Below are 23,789 nucleotides of genomic sequence, written 5' to 3' on the forward strand. Positions count from 1 at the left end.
AAAATAAAACATTATAATATATGCAGTGTTACATAATTACAAAGTGTAAGACTAACAAGGGAGGTTATCAAAGTGTCCCCCTCCAATTTCCATGAAACTTTGCAGGTGTATAGTGGGGCCCAATGGAAGAAATACGTGTTTTTATGTTTCAGCTAAAAAACGTTTTTACGGAGCAAAACCCACTCTAATGTCAAGATGAGAACAAATTGAAGTGGGGATCTGACCCCTGTGTCCCCCTCAGATTTCCATGAAACTTGGCAGGTGTGTGTATAAACGGGCCCAAAGGAAGAAATACGTGTTTTTTTGTTTCGGCTAAAAAACTGTTTTAGGGGTCAAAACCCCCTCAAATGACAAGATGAGGACAAATTTAAGTGGGCATTTGACCCCTGTGTCACCCTCCGATTTTGAAGTGGGGATCTGACCCCTGTGTTCCCCTCCGATTTCCATAAAACGTGGCAGGTCTATAGAGGGGCCCAAAGGAAGAAATACATGTTTTTTTGTTTCAGCTAAAAACTGTTTTATGGGGCAAAATCCCCTCATGAAACTTCGCAGGTGTATAGAGGGGCCCAAAAAAAGAAATGCATGTTGTTGTTTTTTTGTTTCGGCAAAAAAACTGTTTTAGGGGGTAAAACCCGCCTCAAATGTCAAGATGATGACAAATTGACGTGGGGATCATCAGACCCCTGTGTCCCCCTCCGATATATATGAAATTTGGCAGGTGTATAGAGAGGTCCTATACCCCCCGTTTCTTCCTATGCCATATTTACGTGGTTTCGGGGTCAGATCGCCACTTCAATTTCTCCTCATCTTGACATTTGAGGGGGGCCTCTATACACCTGCCAAGTTTCACGGAAATCACAGGGAGAGACTTTGACCTCCCTTGTAAGTGTATTAATTAATTACAAATCGCGCACGCGTGCACACACACTATATATATAACAGTTGGGCTGATGGCGTTACTAGAATTAAATCCATGTGATTTTTACTTAGTACTAACCTTCTAAAGATACGTGTATAAATTTCACAGCTGCCGGATAATTAGTTCGTGAGATATAGCATTGTGAGTGAAGCAGCTTTTGTTATTGTGAAAAAATGGATAAAAAAGAATTTCGTGTGTTAATAAAGCATTGCTTTTTGGCAAAAAAAAAATACTGTTGAAGCCAAGGCTTGGCTTGATAAACATTATTCGGACTCTGCACCAGGAAAATCAACCGTTGAGAAGTGGTTTGCTAAATTTAAACGAGGCGAAATGAGCATCGAAGACGATGCACGCAGTGGACGCCCCAAAGAGGCTGTTACCGACGAAAACATCAAAAAAGTCCACAAAATAATTTTAAATGATCGTAAAGTGAAGTTGATCGAGATAGCTGAGATTATTACGTAGCGTTGTTGGAGCGTTTAAAGGATGAAATCACGAAAAAACGGCCCCATTTGAAGAAGAAAAAAGTGATCAAGACAATGCACCGTGTCACAAATCAATGAAAACGATGGCAAAATTATATGAATTAGACTACGAATTGCTTCCCCATCCACCATATTCTCCAGATCTGGCCCCCAGTGACTTTTTCCTGTTTGCAGACCTTAAAAGAATGCTCACTGGAAAGAAATTTAGCACTGATGAAGAGGTAATCGCCGAAACTCAGGCCTATTTTGAGGCTAAAGAGAAATCGTACTATAAAAATGGCATCGAAAAATTGTATGACCACTATAATCGTTGTATCGTCCTCAAAGGCAACTATATTGAATAATAAAATCGAATTTTGTCAAAAAAATATTTTTTACTATGTTAGCCTACGAACTTTTCAGCCCAACTGTTATGTGTATGTATGTATATTATATATATATGTATATTAGCAGGTAACAATATGTTATAAACACATTCTTACTTTCCAAAGAAGCGCATGTGGGATGGCAAGACGGATCCGGATCCGGATCTGAAAATTCCGGATCCGGAACCAACCGGATCCACCAGGATCCGGATCTGGCCATCCCTAGTGTGGAGTATGGCTAAACAAAATATGGATCCTGCTATATGACAATGCTCCAAGAGTTTTTTGGGCAAAGCATAACAACTGTTGTACCCCAGCTCCTCTACTCTCCTGATTTTTCAAATGTGGATTTCTTTCTGTTTCTGGGGATAAAATCCACCGTGAAAGGATGCTGATTCCAAGAGATTAAATAAACTTCCCTGCAGGCTATTCAAACAGTGAAAGAAACACTGGGATCAGTGCATTAACATTGAAGGGAACTACTTTAAAGGGAACAAATCTAATTAAAATGTAAAACAAGTAAATAATACAATTTTGATAAAAAAAAAGGTTTGTTTTTGGACAGCCCTCATACTAGCACACTGAACATTGCTAAATTAATGAATAAAAACAATTTGTTGAAAACAATTGTTTAATCAGTCTCTTACAGCATGCAATAAATGCACAGTCAATTTCACAGTAAAAATATATATACAGTACTAAAATGTAAAAAATACATAACTATAAAATTTTCAACCAAAAAAAAGGCTAAAATATGAAGGACACAGAGGAAGACCAACAGAGTCCCCAAAAATTTCTAAAATTGTACCACCCTATGCTTTGCAGTAACCTGTTTCATCACATGAAATCATTACAGGGGTAAAATGCATCATAGTCCATTCACACCATGTCGAACCCGCATGCACACAGATATATATGTTGTCACACCATTTCAATACATTACTTTATTTTCTGTTGGGAGGATTTTTTTCTGAGGTTTTTAAATTAACATATCTATTATCTATCTAGGATATTTATATACCGCATATCAAATTTGTAAGAATTGCAGTGGTCTTGGTTTTCCATATTTAAATTGTAATTTGTTATATGCTTTGATACAGAGTTTTAGTGAAACAAAGCACTGATATTTTGTCAGAGCTTGAAAATTTTCAAACCACAACTTCCAAGTCTGATTCCAATGATAATAATCAGCCGAATGACACAAATAATGTTACTCAAAAGCCTCAATTCAGTGCGAACGGGTGCCACAGAACTGAAGATTTATCTGGAAATCTTTTCGATTTATGAACTGAAGTTTAAAATTAAAAGGTCGCTTGTAATTTGTACATTTATCTTATCTAGAAAAAATAACTGTAAAGTTAATATGGTTACTTTTCAAACTAACTGTAACTGAGTTACTTTTTACAACTTTTCAAACATTGGCAAAAAGTGTCAGTAGTTGGAAGTACATCACGTCGCAACAAAAGGTTCAGTAGTAGATGCTAGAAATTTCATGTGCATGTGCAGCTCACTGGCAATCAGTGTCAAATTTCCTGATTTGTCCAGGTATTTTCAAATAATTTTCCTACCAGTTTAGAATGCTTCAACATGACTACATGAAGTCTTCAGCTGTACATGTTTATCATTTATCAAATTAATGAATGAAGAAAAGTAAACATCTTCATTGTAGATGCTTGTGGAGAAACATGTGAAATGTGTTTTTCTAGTCATTAATTCTTGCAAGCACACAAACCATTCAATTTCCCTGACTTTTCCAGGATTTACAAGTCAGTGGGACCGTGGACTTGGTATTGAAATTGTTGAGGGGCACTTGAGTACACAACTGAAGAGAAACATGCTGTTGTTAGTTTCTATGGACAATGAGACTTTCTGCACAGGAGAGTTTACATACAGAATTTGATGGTCATTTTGTGATTCATTTACTGACTTCCCCTTGCTTGAAAATGTACATTCCAGGAAAGTAGCATTGCAATCCACTGTATACTGTCACTTTTTTAAGCACACTTACTGTTCCCATCTTTCCGTCTCTCTCACTCATTTTCTTGTCATATTGGTCACAATGAATTAATATCACTCACATCAGGTATCTAGACAAAATGCAATCTCAAAAAAACTTGTAAAGTAAACTTATCTTACATAATTTCCCATATATACAAACACTGTTTTAAATATAAATTACAACCAGTATATGCTTCAGGTCACCAGGGTCAGTGATATAAAAATAGCAGCAATTATGTATATTGCAGTCAATCTAAGTTCATTATGACTTTCCCAATTTTAACAACATATAAAAATCAACAGGACTTCTGATATGCACTGAATTATGCTTACTTACATTTATGTCATCTGTGCAAAAACGCGAATGTTGATGACCAACATCCGAAGACTCCACCTTTGCACTTGCTACACCACAACCAATTTCTTCAAGGCAAGTTTTTGATTCATGGAAGGACGAAGAATTTGAAGAGACCACCGACAGATAAAACCGGCATGCCTTTTGAGCTTCATTGCTTCTCTTCAAGTCCAGTAGTTTCTGTACGTGAGATTCATTTTTCCACAGTTCTCTGGGCAGTGCACCAACCAGACCACTTTCATCAAAGTGGACAAACGGACACCCACCTTCTGACAAAGGAGTAAGTTTTTTACTCTAGTGGAAAAAAAAGACAACATATTTATTATGGATAAGCAAGATCAATTGGTATCCTGTCAGTATCAGCAGTTACGGCATATTGATGTACAGTTTATAATCAAAATTACTGATAACTAGGATCTGGGACTTCATGTTGTAATAAATTTTTTAATTTGGGATCAGATCGAAATACTGGGGTGAGATCTTTACATATCTGATGAAAATCAGCCGAAATAGACGAACTTTTAAAGGCATATTTTGACATATTTTACGATCGCATTTTTACAACATATTTCTTCAATTTTCTTGTAATAAGACATATTTCTATATAATTTCGTAATTGTTTTTCACATATTCTGTTATTTTATAATTTATTCTTCGTATATTTAACACAACTGATAGTTCATATTATAGATGGCAGGATAAGGAAATTATGAAGAAATTGCAAGCGGATGCTGGGACATTTCATGCCAAATCATCCAGAATTTTGTGGAAATGACACCCACCATCCCCGATTTTGATGAAATTCGGTATATTCATAGAACTTTTAATGCTGATTACAAAAATGATAATTTTTTTTAGATTGGTCAAGGGGTTCAGAAGTTATGTGCTTTTTAAAATCTCCATGTACGTCACTTACAGCTCCACTTTGAATGACGTGCATTAGGTTATACATGATCGTATCTTCTCAGGTTTGCCATAGAAACTTAAAGTTTGTTTTCTTTTGTTCAGAATAGTGTAAGCTTTTATTTAAATAAGGTTTCAGATGAGTGTATCAATAACCATTTATTTTTGTATTTTTTTAGAAAAATAAATTACTAACTTTAAGAGTGAATTTCATGCAATGCTCCCCCTTCAATTTCCCCCAAATTTTGTATGTAGGTAGCTCAGAGTGTGTACTAATGCCTGATGGAAAAATTGGGATGGGCAGTTCAGAGAGTGATAAAAAAAATAATTTGCATCAAATGACAGTTAAAGTTAATCTTATTAAAAATGCTTATGCATTTAGCACAAACTTGAAGTACAAAATGTTTTAAAGTATAATATTCAAAATTTCTGTTCACTATGTGTGAAGGTAAGCATAGGCGTAACCTGGCGGTGGCAAAGGGAAGCATTTACCCCTCCAAAATTTAAAGATTAATTAAAATTTACATCTTCATTTTTTAAAAAAATATAATCATCAATATTAGCATTCTCAAGTTTAGAAAATTATTTACGAGAAAATTCCTTTTGTGCATTTTATCTCAATATGGAAGTTCTTTTTTGGCTACTCTTCACGGGGATACGTAATATGTAGTTAGAATTATTAATACACATTTGTGCTGATTGAAGTTTTTCAAAATGGAGCTTTTTTACCATATACCACAGAAAATCTCCTTGTGACGGGGTGGTTGGAACAGTTAAAGACTTGTATAGACTTCTACAGTATCAAGTAATAAGTGCGGCAATGATTTACCAATTCCGTAGAAATAGTATTCAAGGCATACATTTATTATTAATCACATAGGGTGAAATTACAACAACTTACAGTACAATGTGTCAGCGATTGCAAAGTACTACAACAGTACCAGGAAGATTAAGTATGCACTATTTTGAACTTACAGGTTATTTACAGAGTTTGGTAAGTTACTTTTTACAAGTAACCGAGTTGCAGTTACTCATTTAAAAAGTAACTCAGTTACAGTTACTGGTACTTTGAAAGTAACTCACTTAATGATCATTGATTTATGTAAAAAATACACATAATCAATGATCATGAAGACTTGCATGTTTTACTTATGTTTGTAGTACATAATATGTCTTCATGTATTTACATTATTACTGCAAATAAATGATGGAACACAGTGTCAGCTTTTATTGAACGATTTAAATTAAGAAATCATTTGTATGCTGATCACGGTATTTTGAATATGGTGTAATTGATTCCACTTGCACCTATTTCTTTCTCCTCCACTCCAAGTTCAACAAATCCACTCCCTCAAAAATGACTTTTTCTAGCTAGACAACCACATTCCAAATGAACGCAAGCAGTCCACCAAAACACTGAAGTTTCCACACACAATTAGAAATTAATTACAGTAAGGCGTGGATGTTCTAAATTTAGCAAGCAACAAAGCATAGCTTCCTTGCCAGCAATTCCAAGAAACTCCTATCACGTAGCATCCAGAGAAGGTACATATATTTTCTTTATAGTTGGGAACAGAATTGTCAAATTTAGCTCTTCCTCTAACGCAAAAGGTAACTCTGTTACTCTTGTTAACCTTACAGTTATTTACTTTAGTTGTGCAGAAGTGGCTTTCCGAATTCCAACTCTAAACAGTTAAGTAAGTAGTAGCATGTGGGTGTGCGACTCAAACTTGTTTGTGGGATTGCTTCAAAAGTCCACGTGAAAAAAAAAAGGAAATGCAGCAACTAAACTTTTTCATCCACTTGGTCCATCAATTTCCTACTATTGGCTACAAAGTATTCTGTGTTCAGTGGGCATTAGCAACACAAATGGAAGGGAGAACATATGTATTTAGTGATAAGTCAAATACTTTAGTGTGTTCAAATGGTCAAAATATCCAACTAAAATGTGAAGGGCACAATTTATAGTACATGAAATTTTGGCAATGCATACAGTACAATAAAGTTAAGTATTATTATATAGTATCTTCATGAGCGTAACTTGGGAACTATCTTTAGGTTGAGAGAATCACAAATTTTGCATCCCATAAAAATTGTTGATTGATTGACTTGCTTTATTTTACTTCGCTTTTTGTGCCACTTTTGGCTAATTTGCAAAGATGGGGATGAGTGATGATGTGATGAAATTGACGAATGGACACTCACAAATATCCATGCCCAGGCCAGGATTCGAACCCGGGACCCCTGGTGTCGTAGGACGATGTACTGACCACTCCGCCACATGGGCCAGCCCATAAAAACAGTGTCCAGGATTATTTGCTAAATACATTTAAAAAAATCACAATTATTGCTCTTTATTTGTTTGTTCCTCAAGTGCCAGGAGGTTCACAAAATATATATTAACTTGTAAATTTTAATTAATCTATAAATTTTGGAAGGGGCAAATGCTTCCCTTTGTCCCCGCCAGATTATGCCTATGCTTATCTTCACACATAGTGAACAGAAATTTTGAATATTATACCTTAAAACATGTTGTACTTCAGGCTTTATGCTAAATGCATAAGCATTTTTAATAAGATTGACTTTTATAATGTCATTTGATGCAAATTATTTTTTTATCACCTTGTCTCTGAAGCACCCATCCCAATTTTTCCATCAGGCATTAGTTCACACTCTGAGCTAACTACATATAAAATTGGGGAAAATTGAAGGGGAGAATTTGCTGCTGAAGTTAGTCACTCATTTTTCTAAAAAATACATAAAACTATACATAAAAATGCATGTTTATTGTACACTCATCTGAAACGTTATTTAAATAAAAGCTTGCACTATTCTGAAGAAAATAAAATAAACTTGAAGCTTCTACAGCAAACCTGAGAGAAGATAAGATCACATATAACGTAATGCATGTCATTCAAAGTGGAGCTGCAAGTGGTATACCTGGAGATTTTAAAAAGTGCGAAACTTCTGAACCCCTTGACCAATCTAAAAAAAATTGTCATTTTTGTAATCAGCATTAAGAGTTCTATAAGTATAAAGAATTTCATCAAAATCGGGGATGCTGGGTGACATTTTCACAAAATTCTGGATGAATTGACATGGAATGACCCTGCCGTCTTTTCTTACCAACTAGTACAGAACAATAATACCTCCCCTTTTTTATCCTGCCGACAATTGATAGCCCTGCACAAGGTCCGTGAAGACTTTCCCCTACATTGCATCAAGAGATCTGACCATAACAGCCCCTTTTCTGCGGGGGGCGGGGATCGTAAACTTGTGACATCATGGCGGAGGCAAGCTTTCCCTCTGCTTTGACAAAGTCATTTGAAAACAATGACGAAGTGTCAATATTTTTCAATAGTTACAAGAAAATATTTGATTCATTACGTCGTTCACTTCATTTCTGGGTCATGGCATGAACACTTATCTAGAAATATATTGGGGAAGGGTTCTTGGAAGCTGGTCAATTGTATCACATGTAATAAGAATAGCAAAACTGTCTTGATATTACAATATCTGCTAATACTACTATAATACCAAGAGCGCATAAAGTAGTCGACTTTCGATATCGCCACCAAAGTTTCCGGGTCAAAATCCCAGCCTGGGAATGCGTGTTCTTCATGAATTTTATGCAATTATCACTCATCGTCGCAATTAGCTAAAAGTGGCAGAAATGCGATAAAATAACTAAGTAGAAAGAAATAGATCCAGAATAGGTAATACTTGTAATAATTATGGATTATTATGTGAATAGAGGCAGGGAGCCGTGGTGACTTAGTCGGTAGGGTGTCTAACTGCTACGAGACCAGAGTACGATTCCCGATACTAGGTGATCTAAGGTCGGAGTTGTTCCACCCTTGTCCCTGCATGAAGCGACTCTACGGTTCACCGAGCCTTTAAAAAATGGGTTCTTGGGGACAACCCTTGGGGTGGGCTAAGTCGGCCAGAGCGTGATGCTGATCACACATCTAAAATGACGAGATCGAAGATGTGTGGTTAATGGCACGGTGAAATGTGCAATGGGAACTTTACCTTATCTATATGAACAGTAAAGAGATGGTGTAAGAATATGCATTTAACAAAACACATTCCTCCTCCTACTTACTTAAGACCATTATTTTTATCAGAGAGAGGTGTTCTACCTAGAAAATTAAATAAATAGTAAAATGAGTAATTTATAGATTAACGAAAATATCGATTGATCGATTTCTGCCACTTTTGGCTAATTCCGAAGATGGGCACGAGTGATGATATGATGAATTGACTCTCACAATCACCCACGTTCTGATTGAACCCGTGACCCTTAGCATCGTAGCGTGATGTGCTAACCACTCCACCACGGGGGTCAGCTCATGGGAATTACTACTACTACTACTATTAATAATAATAATAATAAATGTATTAAAACAATGTCATTTTATTTATTATATTATTATCATCATTATTGATTTTTTCTGGAAGAAAGGTTGCGGTACTCTTTAGGTTCCCTTGTTTTTATTATTGTGTTATGTTTATCATAAAAATTACTCTAAATATTGTGGTATGTTCATAAATGAAGGTGCAGGGTGTAAGGAGTGACCCCTTCTCCAGACACCCAAATTGTCAACCTTACTGGACTAATTATTCAGGGGCATCTGAATCCATAGCCAGTATATTCCTCTATGGGGCTTGTGTTGCGTGCTGTCAATATGTACGATTTGTGATTGTATTTGTGATTGTCCCTCATCTATATATATCTTACCACAAGTTTTTCTCATCTTCACAATTAGCCAAAAGTGGCAAAAAGCGCCAAGTAAAATAAAACAATTCATCATTCATAATTGATTAAATTAAACCCACAGCGCTACAGCCCTTGAAGGGCCTTGGCTTACCTGCCGACTGCTGGTCTCCCTCCCACACTGTTCCTCCGTCACCTGTTATAGCGTGGAGGTCTTAGACCAGTTTTGGGGTGACGGGTGATCAGCCCGACGAACCCCCAGCCATTGTTGTAGGTCTTCTCAACCGGGTTACGCTCACTCACTCGGAGCTTCCCAATTTCCTCACGATGGTAGGTTGCCACCGGCCCTATACGTAGGCCGAATAAATTCCAACCAGAGCCGGATTCGAACCTACGCCGTCCCACAGCGAACGATCTCAAGATGAGCGAACGCCTTAACCCGCTCGGCTACGGAGGAGGACTTGATTATGCAAGAGAAAAATGGAGTGATTATATTATTATTATTATTATTATTATTATTGCATCTTATAAACACAAGATCTATCGCGTCTGTCACTTCAGGAAATTAGGTTCTCAATTAAAACTTAAACGAATTGCACTGACTGAAATGTATATTTTTTCTAAATTTCGGACCACCCACCGACAAGAGACAAATTAGCTTTGCTCTTTACCTATTGTTTACAAGGTGTAACAAAGGGTGGACTTTCGTGTATTATGTCGCACAGGAACTGAGTTCCGGCTCACTTTAAACCCTTCATACTGCAATAAAGTATTTTGGTTATTTAATTTTAGTACGAGGGCAAATCAAAAAGTCATTGCGCCTAACTAATTATTGCCAGATTACAAATCATAAAAGAAAAACAAGATATACACAATCTTCTACGTACTTTTTGCTACTTTTCCACATAATAACCACACCTGTTTAGGCACTTGTCCCACCATACCACAAGTTTCGCAATGCCCGTTGCATAGAAGGTGGCCGGCTGATCACGGAACCAACGACGAACAACGTTCATCATCAAGAAGCTTAGGAACCAACCGACACGACACCTTGCGGTATCCCAACGAATCATGAACAATGTCGTAAACACTATCATAGGAAATGCCAAGTTCAGTGGCAATGTACTTCAGATGAACATGTCGATCAGCTTTCGCCATTTCATCAACACTGGTGATGTTGTCTGGTGTCAGCGAGGAACTTGGTCGGTCCATTCGCTCATTGTCCTCCACACTTTCCCTTCCATTTCCAAACTCCTTGCACCACCACTGCACACTTCGCACTGATAAACACTTGTCCCCATACACTGGCTCCATGTCCCTGTGGATATCTGTGGCTGTTTGTCCTTTGCACCATAAAAAACAAATAACACTAGGCTGCTCATATGGCGTGGACTTCCTGAGCACTCCGGCCATCTTTGCCAACTGATAACAGCGCCGTGCCGTGGAAGAAATTGGAAGTTACAATAGGACCGTTGCAAGAAAAGCCTACTGCATCGCTTGTATATCTTGCTTTTGAAATAACACTTATAACAAACTAGAAAAAAATTAGGCCCAAAGACTTTTCGATTTGTCCTCGTACTTGGCAACTTTTCCTGGGGAGCTTGATCCTCCCGGACCCTCCCTCTAAATACGATGTTGCATCATATAAAAACTCCAACAACAATTGCATACACATATACCCATATACTAATTGAAAACATTCGTGCCTCCAATGTGTTTCCATGTAAAAAGACTGGCAAAGGGAGGCAAGTGCTTCCACGATGACGTCACAGAATTCTTGGCAGCGGGGGTTGTTAGAAAGCCCAGTTATGGTGGGACCTTCTCAGGTAGGGAGGAAAACTGATTCCATGGACCTTGGCCATGAAACATTGTTGAGGAAAAATGATTTTTTTTTTCATTGTTGTGCCTGCAGGAGAATCACCAGGCAGGAAGTAAACAAGTTTCAATTGTTCTAATTTCATTACCTTTTTTGGAAGTTGTGTGAAACTGGGAATGATATTCGAAGAGATCTGCCAAAATCTGCCTAAAAAAGTTGTGTTTGTGTATTAATTCCCTAGATTTGCCAGAGCTGTAGCGAGCTGTCAATTATGCTTTAGGTTCCACAAAGGTGTAAATCTGACATTATAGCAAATTAAACTTAGGATAATTGCAGTGAACCTTGCAATATTTTCAGTATTTTCCCATTAAATTCTTCGGTTAAAGGAATTCTGACTTCATTTAATACCCCACTCCCATCCTAGTTGATTTTTCCTGGAAGATACTGACATCCCATATAATGGGAAATTTGAAAGTACTGTTTTGCATATTTTTGGGAATATTCTGGGAATATTTCTGACATATTTTAAATTTTTATGACATAATTACATATATATTTTACAGTTTTATAGGATGTAGAGCCCCGGGCCCTACTGATAACTTTACCAATCAAATATTTCTATAAACTTAGTGCAAAGTCTGCTATCTTGAAATTCTTTTCCAAAAGCAAAATCATTGCAGTTGCTTAGTTACATACATTAATTAAGGAGGTGAATGAACAAATCAAATATTTCATAGAAACTCTGCAATTTCTATATAGGTTATCAGTAAATTTTACACCAGTAATGACAGAAAGTGCTCCTTAAGATTCTTTGTACTGTAGAGCCAAGGATAGTAAAGATTATTAAATTCATTTTTGCTGATATTATTCTACATGTATAACATACATATCTCTTGTTTATTTCTATCACTAGTAATTAATCTCGTATTTTCAAAAACGTTGTAGTAGATGTCTTGGGATGTAGATCCAAGACCCTTGCTTCATGGCTTATACAGCATTATCTTGTCGGTGTTTGTTTCTTCACCCATCCCTTATGATAATTGGTTCTTGTCACTTATAATTAGTCAACAATGGCAGAAAACTGATATAAATAAAATTACATTACATCTGGACAACTCAATATTCTTTCAGCTGCTGTTGTCACCTTGCAAGATAGCACGGTGTTTCCTGTGCAGTACGTGATTGTGGAAAATTACGGATGAAACTATTCCTCACCCACCATACAGTCCTGATATGGTCCACCAGATTTGGATTGGTTCCCAAAAAACTGAAGAAATCACTTCATGCGGAACCATTTAATCACATTCATGATGTTTCCAATAAGGTGACGCTAGTTTGAGTTTTTGTTTTAAGTCAACTTAATGCAGAGATTGGCTAATTGGGACTGAATCTACAGTTTAAAGTGGGATCCGAACCACAAATGTGCCTCCACCGTGACTCAAGTAAGCAAGCACATGGGCATACAGGCACCCGATCTGTATGCAAGACTTGCCCAAATGCGGTGATGTCACAGAGAAAAATAAAGATTATTTTGAAGGTCTGTATATGTATGTAAAACAAATTTACTTTCGGAAAGAGACCTAATTTTGTACAAAACTTTTGACGTGACTAGGGCTGAGCTAATATCGATGCCAATGTATTGGTATCAACTGATAACCAGTGGTATCTGTATTGGAAAGATTATTTGGAATTTATTTACCAACGATGGCCTATACTTTTCCGGTATTCTGGTATTTCACGGTTCTGCAAAAATGCGACTGTGACACTTTCGTGAGGTCAAATTATCCTGGAAATTATGCAAATTCGGGTGCGAAAAACTGGATTCTGTCATTACATAATCTGTTATTTTAATATTCTAATGTAATACTTGAATGTCCTGCACTGTGGCCATGCTGTCTAAGGTGCAAATTTTCAGCTCCGGCTACGGGATGCATGCAGGTTCAAGTCTGCTGGGGGAAGGGTAACAACTTTTCCTGAGATTTTGGCCTGCGTTTGGGACTGGTGGCCACCCACAATCGTGATGAAATTGGGAAGCTACAGTGAGTAGCGTAACCATGTCATAGAACACCTACAATAATGACTGGGGTTCCTCGTGCTGACCACATGTCACACCGTAACTGGTTGGATGATTTCACACCCTAAGTTATTATTAGAGATTCCAAAAAAACTTAAATTCTTTCAAACGGAAAAATACTGATTAGCTACAATCGTTAAAAACAAGACTGGAACAGAGCCTTATGAAATTTAAATTGGTATATAGGTATAACAACCAAATATTAATTTTGTAACCTAATTATCATTTGCATACATCATTTTTAAAATTATACACAAATTAATTAAAAAGTTCCTTGTTGATATGAAGAATGAATTACTGTACATGTGTAAAATTTGCTGCACAATAGAAGTACATAATAATCTTTTTCATGTTATCCAGTCTGTGAGAATCATCTTATGTGTTGAAAATTATCTTTAAACAGAAATATGGTCGGTGGTGCAAATTTGAATGCTGAAATGTAACTTCACAAGGAATTAATGCCACAAAGCACCAAACTGAAGCGAAAGTGAGCAGGCCCATACGGATCAGAAGTTTGCACTTTGGGCTGTACAGGCAACATTTTGCTTTGTTTAGAGCTTTCGAATTATCATCATGGACTTGGAGGGAGGGAAATCGACAGAAAGTATGTTTAAAACACGTTAGTCATTGAATTTTTTTGGACACCAAACAGAATAAATACCTGTGTGCGATACAAAAATCCTGTAAAACCTAAAAATGCATATAAAGACCTAAAAAAGGGTATGATTTAGGCACATAAACCTAAAGTGGACTCTAACAAACAAAATAGGTTATTATTTTCCTGTAGTTTACGGTTATTACAAGCATAAAAAAAACAGTTTTTCGCTGTGTTGTTTCAGGAGAACACATGCTCCCTTCATCACACATTTATTTTCATTTTGACCAAAGATACAGTTATAACAATGGTTAGCAATTTTTTAAACAAAAATAATCCCTTATATAATGGATGTTGTCAATGTTACATTGTTGTAATTTTGGCAATTTTATGTGGTTTTTTAATTAATTAATTAATAATTAATGTGATTAATAACCGTAAACTACAGGAATATAATTCTACAATGCAAGCAATGCGTACATACAAGAAAACTAAAATAGGTAATTTTAGACACTATATAACTTAAGTCAGTTTTTTACACTTAGTGTGCTTTTTAAAGAAACCCTGACATAACTTGTTATTTCTCATTTGCCCGCAAAGGAAAACATAGGTTAAAGACCTAAAATCCGAGGTCTGGTTATTATTATTATTAATTCTTGAATAATTTAAAGCAAAAATACTTGGTATATTGATGCATATAACTGGAGTATATATAATTCAAGCAAAGGTATCAGTATCAGTGGCAATCAAGAGATTATCGGCTCAACCCTAGATATGGCCCATGCACACTGTAGGGCCAGGATACAGCGCCTTGAATAACGTATTGTGGAAAACGGCACAGATCTGCACGCTCTGGCTGGTTCCACTCGAAAATGATCCGTTAGAGGCTCTGGTGATGAACCCGGTGCTTGGTATTCGTCTGCTTATAATGGAAGTAAATGGAGTTTTCGCTGCAACATCTATGAATGTGATAATTGCTATGATATTTGGTACAGTGGTCGCGAAGATATTAACGAACATTCTAGACAGTCGACCACGTCCTGTTATCGTCATACTTTCGTTAGTAATACGGGAGAAAAAATACGCGTGGAATGCTCTTGGCAACTAAATTTTTGTGTATGAATTAGGTTCATTATTATTATCATCATCATCATCATTTCTTTTAAAGATATACACACTGAAGCATTTGTATGTTGCATATTTACTGTCTCTTCTCTTCCGCTTTAAACTAATCGCGGCGATGATGATAATGATGATTCCATGAAACGACAAGGGAAACCCCATAAAACTATCTTAGTGCCATCGACACGAGTGTAAGGAAACTTTCAAAACAATGGGCAACACGAGATGTTCACACTGTCACACTAGTGACACACACTTCCAGACTGTAAAATATCATTCATTGCACATGAGGGTCCAAACAGCAAACGACACGTTCATATGGCGTATTCGTGTGCTATTTCTTACTTCGGTCGGAAAGCTCCTTAAACGAAGGGTGCTCAGACCGAAGCGACGTGCTACAGGGGGAGTTCCCAACTAAGTGACAAGCGACATGGTGCCTTCAGTCTATTGGCAAGCGTTCGCTGCTAATTGTGCAAACAACAGATAGGCGACACGAAAAACCGCACATTACAACAACAGATCTAGGCGACACGATAAGTCACACGTGTCGCTTTGTCGCTTGTGCGTCGCTCAAACTGGGCCATTTCCTCAATAGCTTGCAACATGTTGCCGTGGTTTCTTGTTCGCGCATGCGCAATGCAATGAGTGTCTTGCTTTAGGGAGATTGCGCACCAAAGCGACAAGGGGCACGCGACACTTATGGCTTGAGGATTTCACCAACCGAACGCTGGCCTGTGCTTCCCGTCATGCCGCTACGATGTGAAATGTTGCTCTTGATTGGCTCATTTCCAAGCAACATGTGTCGCTTTGGTGTGAAAGTTGCTTTGGACCAAAGGACCCATGTCGCTTTGGTGTGAAATCCTCGTATTGGTTGTAGCGTGTCGCTTTGGTGTAAAATCTCGTAGAGAGAGAGACAGGAAAAAAAGAAGAAAGAGAAAGGCAGAAAGGAAGAGAGATAGCTTGAGGAAACGGTGCACTCAGAGCTTGTGTCCCTACGGTTCGAAAGGCTGTATTGATTACCGACTGCTCGCTTCCAAACGACACTTGTGGTTTGTCGCCTCGGTATGAAATATCTCTCAGGATACTATTTATATTCTAATAACATAGAAAAATAAAACTCTAGTACACAATCCACCACCTGACGTCCGGAATCACTTTGCGATGTTTCTTCTTGCGTTACGCATGCTATTTATTTATTAATTTTATTTTAATGTCATTTCGTGACTGCAAATCACTCCACAAATATAACTGTTTCCATCAATTTATGTACCGCCTTTCAAGACAAACAAATCTACATAATATATTCCAAAAACTAACAAAGCCACATTACTTTCATAAGAAAATTAGCACAGACATTGATCGCACTGCCATCTAGGTTTCTCATCCGTCTGGGGAACCAGTTTCTTGGGTCGTTTTCCACACTACGTTATTCAAGGCAATGTAGCCAGGAGAAAATTGCCGTTGTTATGGAATAATTGAAACACACCATAAATTCCAATAATTTACATACCTCTTTGGCAAAGTAGCCAGGTAATGGTAAAAATTGAGAGGATGCAAGATAATTTTCCAGGAATGAATGTAAGGTGTACAAATTTCAGCAAGATTTTCAATAAGAACTTATTGAACTTATTAAGAACTTAACAATCACAATTTTCTACTGACTGTATATGCAAGGAAAAACATTAGTGCGAAAATAGTTTGTACTGTACCTGAATATAACGGCAAGAAGGCATTGTGTAGCTCCTTCTGGAACCTTCCATACCATACATGTGCCTAATGCTGTACTCATATTTCTTTGAATCCTTCTGCCATGAGTGTGTGCAAGTTCCGCAAGCTTTATGTGGTTTGGAATATTCTTTCCTCCAGAACTGAATTGCTTCCCTCGCCGGCATTCCTATGTCCTTGAGGAAAAGACTGAGATGGAACCGGGACTCGTGGGTAAGCCGATGCCTGGCACGAAGAGTTCTGAGCAGATGTAACATGCACAAAGGGAAATATTTTCCATGTTCATCGATTTCACACGACTTGATTTCACCTTTTGATTCACGTAACTTCTTGTCGCTGATGTAATGCTGATTCATTTTCGTTTGTAATTTGGAAGACAGTTCACGAAGGCGTGGATCACTCAATGCCTCCCTGAAGCAAGGTGCACATTGCATCGTTTTCATCCCAGATTTCAAGTGGTATTCGAATAATAACTCAAGGATGACTTTCCATTTCCCACAAGGTATAACTGCGAAGCCAGAGTGTAAATGAACCATCCGTGTAGACACAAGAGGTAAGCACATTCTAAACGGAACTGAAATTATAATATAAAAAGTGTTGTAGGTATAATATAACATTAGTAAACTGTGTGAAAACATAGTGATTACATAACAGATATTTTAATATTGCATGGCAATTCTTGAATATGGTAAATTGATGCTTAAGCCAGTCTCACACGGCAGTTGGGTATGTCTTCACTTCGCGATCGACTTATAGCTTCCTTACTTAACGATGGTGTGAGATATTTCTCTTATTGAGTTCCCAACAGAATTAGAAACAATCTTTAAATCCATTGTTAATACCATAGAACTACCGATCAGAATTGAGGAGCACACTGGCCAACTGCAGTAGGAAACAGAAGAAGAAGAAAGGCAATAGATGTTCGACTGTTTATTCAAGGCAGTTTAAAGAAGAAAAACATTCGACCAATACAATGATTGAGGAGAACATTTTATTTGTTGCATGAAGACTTGTTTTGATTGATTTGCTTCATTTTACTTTGCTTATGTGCCACTTTTGGCTAATTAGCGAAGTTGGGCATGAGTGATGATATGATGAATGGACACTGACAAACATCCATGCCCAGGCCAGGATTCGAACCTGGGACCCCTGGCATCGTAGCATGATATGTTAACCACTCTGCCATGGGGGCTGGCTATTATTGTTTTAAATAAATAGTTCGTATGTCTAAATTTCCTACTGTGCTACTGTTATTTTACTTTCACAACCGACACAAATACTATTTTGAAGTAAACACTGAACATACATATACTCTGTACGTATGTACATGGTGCACACCAAAAGTACGTGCTGTTTTGTTCTGAAGTCAACATTTCTTCTCTTTTCAGGGAAATAACTATGGCATCGGAGACTTCCATCCTTCGTCTTCAAGCAGTGTCAGTTTTGTGTGCTAGGTGGCAGTAGTTGAGTGACAGTGCCTGAAGGAGTAAGACGTGTTTCTGATACTGCCTGGGGAAATGGAATTTCCACTTGAAGAGCAACGGGTTATTGTGAAATTCCTTACCGCAGCTGGACGTTGTGCAGCCGATATTCATCGCCAACTGGAGGCCGTGTGTGGTGATAGTGCTATGGCAGAAAACACTGTTAGGAAGTGGGTGCGTGAGTTCAAAATGGACGAATGAGTGTGAAAGACGAGCAGAGGTCTGGACGTCCGAAAACAGCATCAACTGATGCTAACATTGACCGTGTTGAACATTTTATCATGGAAGATAGGCGTGTCACCATGCAGGAGATTTTTGATACCCTGGGGCTAACAATGGGAACAGTAGAACGAATAATCACCAAAGATTTGTGCCTAAAGAAAGTTTCCTCTCCCTGGGTTCCACGATTGCTTAGTGACGATCAAAAAGATGCTCGCGTTCGATCCAGTGTTGCAAATTTGACACGATTCAGAAGGAAGGGACACCATTTTTGGACAGTATTGTGACAATGGATGAAACACAAATTCCATTATTCAATCCAGAAACAAAAAGACAGTCGATGCAGTGGAAACACACGGATTCACCACCCCCGAAAAAATTTTGTCAGGTTGCATCAAATGACAAAGTGCTATACGCAATCTTCTGGGATTCCCAGGGAGTGATATTGTCTCATCCAGTTCCCAAAGGTCATACAATTACGGGCGAGTATTTTCGTAAACTTTTGGCTACAGAATTTTTGCCGAAATTGACTATGAAACGACCACAAATGGCTAATGGCAATTTCATGGGCAATGCACCGCAACATCGTGCTAATGTTGTGACCTCATTCTTGGCTGACCAAGGTATTGAACTTCTGACACATCCGCCATACTCACCAGATTTAGCCTCGAGTGACTTCTGGTTGTTCCCAAACCTCAAGAATTCTCTTCGTGGACGCCATTTTGCCAATAGATCATCCCTAGGAAGTGCTGTTTTCCAGTATCTAAAACATACCTCCAAATATGACTATGCCACATGCTACACAAAATGGACTGAGCGATGGCAACTATGTATCAATAAAGAGGGAGAGTTTGTTGAAAAATAAACACAGGTTATTTCATTGTATTTCATTTTTCTTGAAAATTAGAACGAAACGGCACGCACTTTTGGTGTACACCTCGTATGTACTCTCTCGTATGTTGGCTGTAACAAATAGACTGTGCTGTGTGTAGCACCGCAGTAAATAAATCTACTAGTGTTGTAATGATATATAAATTATGAATTGTAATTAGTTCTTCATGGACTTGAAAGTAAATTTCACTAGAAGTATTTTAGGAGCAAGGAAGTGTCAATGAAATATAAATATACTATGGTAACTTAAAGTAAACAACATAATTTTTGCACTTTGAATGTTGTGAAGTTTATGTAATTTATTTGACTAGTTTGTATTGGGGAATATATTTTAAAACCGTACGAGAAGGGTTTCATTAGAAGATGATAGTGTGTCCATAAAGTGGTATATCAACTTGAAATAACATATGTTACTCACATTCACTGCTACAGGTTACACAGGGTTCCTACACAAAATCATGCAATTTTTTCCAGGACTTTTCAAGGATTTTCTACAATTGCTCCAGGACAAGTGTAGAAAGTAAGCATGGCAAAATACACATCATTACATATTTTCTATTATTAAAATAAAAAAAGTTCTACATTTTTTTAATGCAGGCTCCTACACCTGCTCCTTTCCACACCTTTCATTTCTTAGTATAATGAAGGTTATTTAATTTTTACAATACAGAAAAAATACAAAGGTAGAAAAATAAACACAAGTATATATAAGTTTATAAAAAATTACCATCTTGTATTACAAATAAACAAGAATAATATCCTTAGAAAACTGAATATTTAGGATAGCAAACCCTTTTTTTTTAAACCATTATTATTATCATCATATTTTCTACCTCTGAGCGATACAAAATAATACAAAAATGCGGGGCATTATACTTCAATCACAAAAATAAAACTTATCACAAAACTATGAATACCGTACACAGCAACATGACATAAGTAAATAAACCACTGTCATGACACTGGCCTGTTTTAAATGAAAACTTATTGTAATTCATACAAATAAAACGGGGCAAAGGAATTTCCAGGACAATCTCCAAAATTCCAGGTACAGCTTGGAAAAATGTGAAATTTCATAACATTTCCATGCCTGGAAGGAATATTTTCAAATTCCAGGTGATCCAGGTTTTCCAGGATGCATAGAAACCCTGTTACATGTGCTCCATTTTTCAACAGTGCCAATGTTATTCTCTTATTCTTTTAATAGAAAACATTATTTTCCCTTATCTTCAGCAGTTATTAGCATCTAAACTTGTGAAGTGGTATACTGTGTTTGTGCAGTCGCCATTTTTAAACATGAAATTTTAAGGATCGCGTGAGACCCCTTTTGCTACCTTCGTGAACTGAAGATGGGTCGAGAAGTGAGGACCTACTTAACTAGCGCATGAGACTGGCTTTATAATTGGAGTGGAATACTGAGGGGCTCCCGCGTAGCCAAGTGGTTCACGAAATCCAGAAAAATAGTGGTGATGGGATCCCATGCGCTGACCACACTTCACCCAATGAAAAGCCGCTCTGGCAGGCACTGGCCCTTTGACGGCTGTTGCACCACGGAGTTTAGTTCTTTTAGATTTTTAGTGGAATACTGAGAAAAATTTACTCTTTTCTTTAACTCTACCACAAATGCAACACACATGTAAATGATACATTGACAAGGCAATACCTAAACTAAACTCCACATGTTTCAGGCCCAAGGTCTATCAAGTGGTTTGTCAAATTACATCACAATGTTGTGATGTGTGGCCAATGCACTGAGACCAGACAGCTGATGTTCTGGATGTCTAGACTGGAGTCCACTACTTTTTCTTTTCAAGTTTTTAGTTTGGGTTTTAAGTTCACTTTATGCACAGAAAGATTAATCTGGACTGGACCTACAGTTTAAAGTGAGATTCTAATCTCACTGGGCATCGAACCAGGGACCCCTTGATTACAAGGCAACAATGCCATCGAGGAGGCTCTACTTTTCAAGTTACTTCTTAAATGTTGATTGATTGATTTGGTTTATTTTACTTTGCTTTTCTGTCACAATTGGCTAATCGTGAAGATGAGGATGAGTGATGAAAGGACACTCACAAAGAACACCCATGCCCAGGCTTCAAACCTGGGACCCCCGAAATGTAGCATGCTGTGCTAACCACTACACCACGGAGTTCGCTTTCCCTATTGTTCTCACGATGCTTGGTCAATACTGAAATCTTGGGATTTACATTGGGGATCAAGTCAGGAACCACTCATGCCCAAGATGAGAATGCTAACTATTTTACTACACCCATAACATAAAAACAACAATATGTATCTGTAGGTACTAAAACTGTAAAATAAGCACCAAAATAGGTATCAAACATAAATTTGTTACTGCTTTTTCTTACTCAGTCACACATTTTTTGACTTGGATTTTTTTGTATTCTATTTTCGTTTTCTTATTTCCAATCACTTTTTGCTTACTTTTGACTGGTCCCGAGGATGATGATGAACGGTGGTTATACGGTGTACGCTTTTAGATGGAACATGAGTTCAGCCAATACCCAGCCAGTGCTACTGCGCTGTTGCCAAACTAACTGCTAGCGCAAGAGAAGGACAGAAGATTCGCAATGTGTCCATTATTTTGATAATGCATGCACAGTATATATGAGTACAGTGAAATGATATAGTGAATATTTCTACACAGGATTACAATATCATTAACACTGTAGCATTTACGAGAAACCCATACCTGAAAGAAGCTTGAAGGTATTTATTCATCACCGCTCTCGTCGTCTTCCTGGGTCTCCGTGTCACTGATTTCACTCATTTTTGAGTCACTCTCCTGGAGGTTAATGATTAGATTTTGCACCCTTGGTGCCTGTACTACTGGTGCTAGGTTTTGAGAGTGATATTATTTAAAATAAAAAGAACACAAGAACACACGGAACACACACTATTGCACGAAAGGGTTGTATTTAATCTTTTCACAAACTGATCTTCGTAATCGTGGTGCACGAGTGAACGATAAGCAAATAATTTTATACCAGCCTTGCTACGAAAACGCTGAACTCAAATTGACCCAGACATTCAGTGTTCGAGAACGCCCAGAACAATGAAGGCTCATTGTTTATATCGAGACGAATTTAACACCCACAGTTTTCCATAGACACAACAACTCAGCTGCGTCAACACGGTGGCAACGAAAAAAACATGCGGAAGGAAATGAAAGGAGATGTTTCCCTTGTTTCTTCAAGGAACGATAACTCCGGCTGTAGGCGACGGAAATTCATGGGACTTGGACAGTCAGGTTCAAAATGTCTTGCCCCATCTTATGACGAACCTTAAAGTGGAGAGTTTTATGAAAACTTTTTGCACGCAAGAAAAATACAGAACACGGCTTTTAACTTCCGCGCCGCAGTCTCCTAACTGTACAACGTTGCACTCCTGCCATTCGCTGATCGCCACGCACACCCTCTGCGTAGGCCCGCCCGATATCGCTTCTAAAAGCGTGCGTCGTATAGATCAAATTGATGGATGGACACTCACGAAACAAGTGACCATGTTTTACAGTGCACTGTAAACAGACAAAAATCCAAACCCTCACAGTAATAAAACACTTACTACTTATCTGCATTACTTCGCAATCTTCTCCATGGCCAGCACGGAATACATGGCACCATGTTTTCTCTCTGAAGAACCATTTGCAGACATCAAGGGTAACTTGGAGAGTCTTCCAGCTGTCTTTGTCGTGCCTTCCTTCAGACAAGGCTTCCAGCACATGCCTCTGAAGAGTTTTTAGGTGACTCCAGATATCGCTGGACCGCAATAAGTCAAGCCTTTGTTTAAATAACACTTTTTCGCTTGACAGAACAGCATGCTCCAGGTCACCTGATGCAAGTGAAAGTAACCTAGAAGGAATTAATTAATTTAAGAAAGGAATTCATGATGTAAATGACAGTGTAATTTCCATTTTTTGCAATGACATATTGTGCCAACTGTACTGTACAAGTGCAGTGGATCACCCTCAAATTATGATCCTTTCTCACTCTTGTCATGCCTATTCTGTGACGTAACATAATAAAAAAACTGTGTAAAAATAAACAATGTGTTCTAATTGTGTGGCTATTCAGAGATGAGTAAAGAAATCACAGTTGGTTAAT

General features: G+C 37.7%; 1 protein-coding gene across 5 annotated transcripts in view; it reads right to left on the reverse strand.

The window, feature by feature from the left end:
- LOC145987617 (DNA primase large subunit-like) overlaps positions 1-23,789 on the reverse strand; it is a 42,769-nt gene that overhangs the window by 1,959 nt on the left and 17,021 nt on the right. For 2 of the 5 annotated variants that reach the window (XM_083122016.1, XM_083122017.1), the window contains exons 3-5: positions 23,251-23,537; positions 17,059-17,648; positions 4,105-4,416 (exon numbers count right to left, since the gene is read on the reverse strand). In XM_083122016.1, coding sequence (XP_082978142.1) covers positions 4,105-4,416; positions 17,059-17,648; positions 23,251-23,537 — 1,189 coding nt within the window. Of the gene's footprint in view, positions 1-3,419; positions 4,417-17,058; positions 17,649-23,250; positions 23,538-23,789 lie in introns of those variants that run through there. The other 3 variants (XM_083122014.1, XM_083122015.1, XM_083122018.1) reach the window with 2 other exon arrangements.

Source organism: Lepisma saccharinum, chromosome 5 (genome assembly GCF_977018435.1).
Source record: "Lepisma saccharinum chromosome 5, izLepSacc3.1, whole genome shotgun sequence".
Taxonomy (NCBI): Eukaryota; Metazoa; Arthropoda; class Insecta; order Zygentoma; family Lepismatidae; genus Lepisma; species Lepisma saccharinum.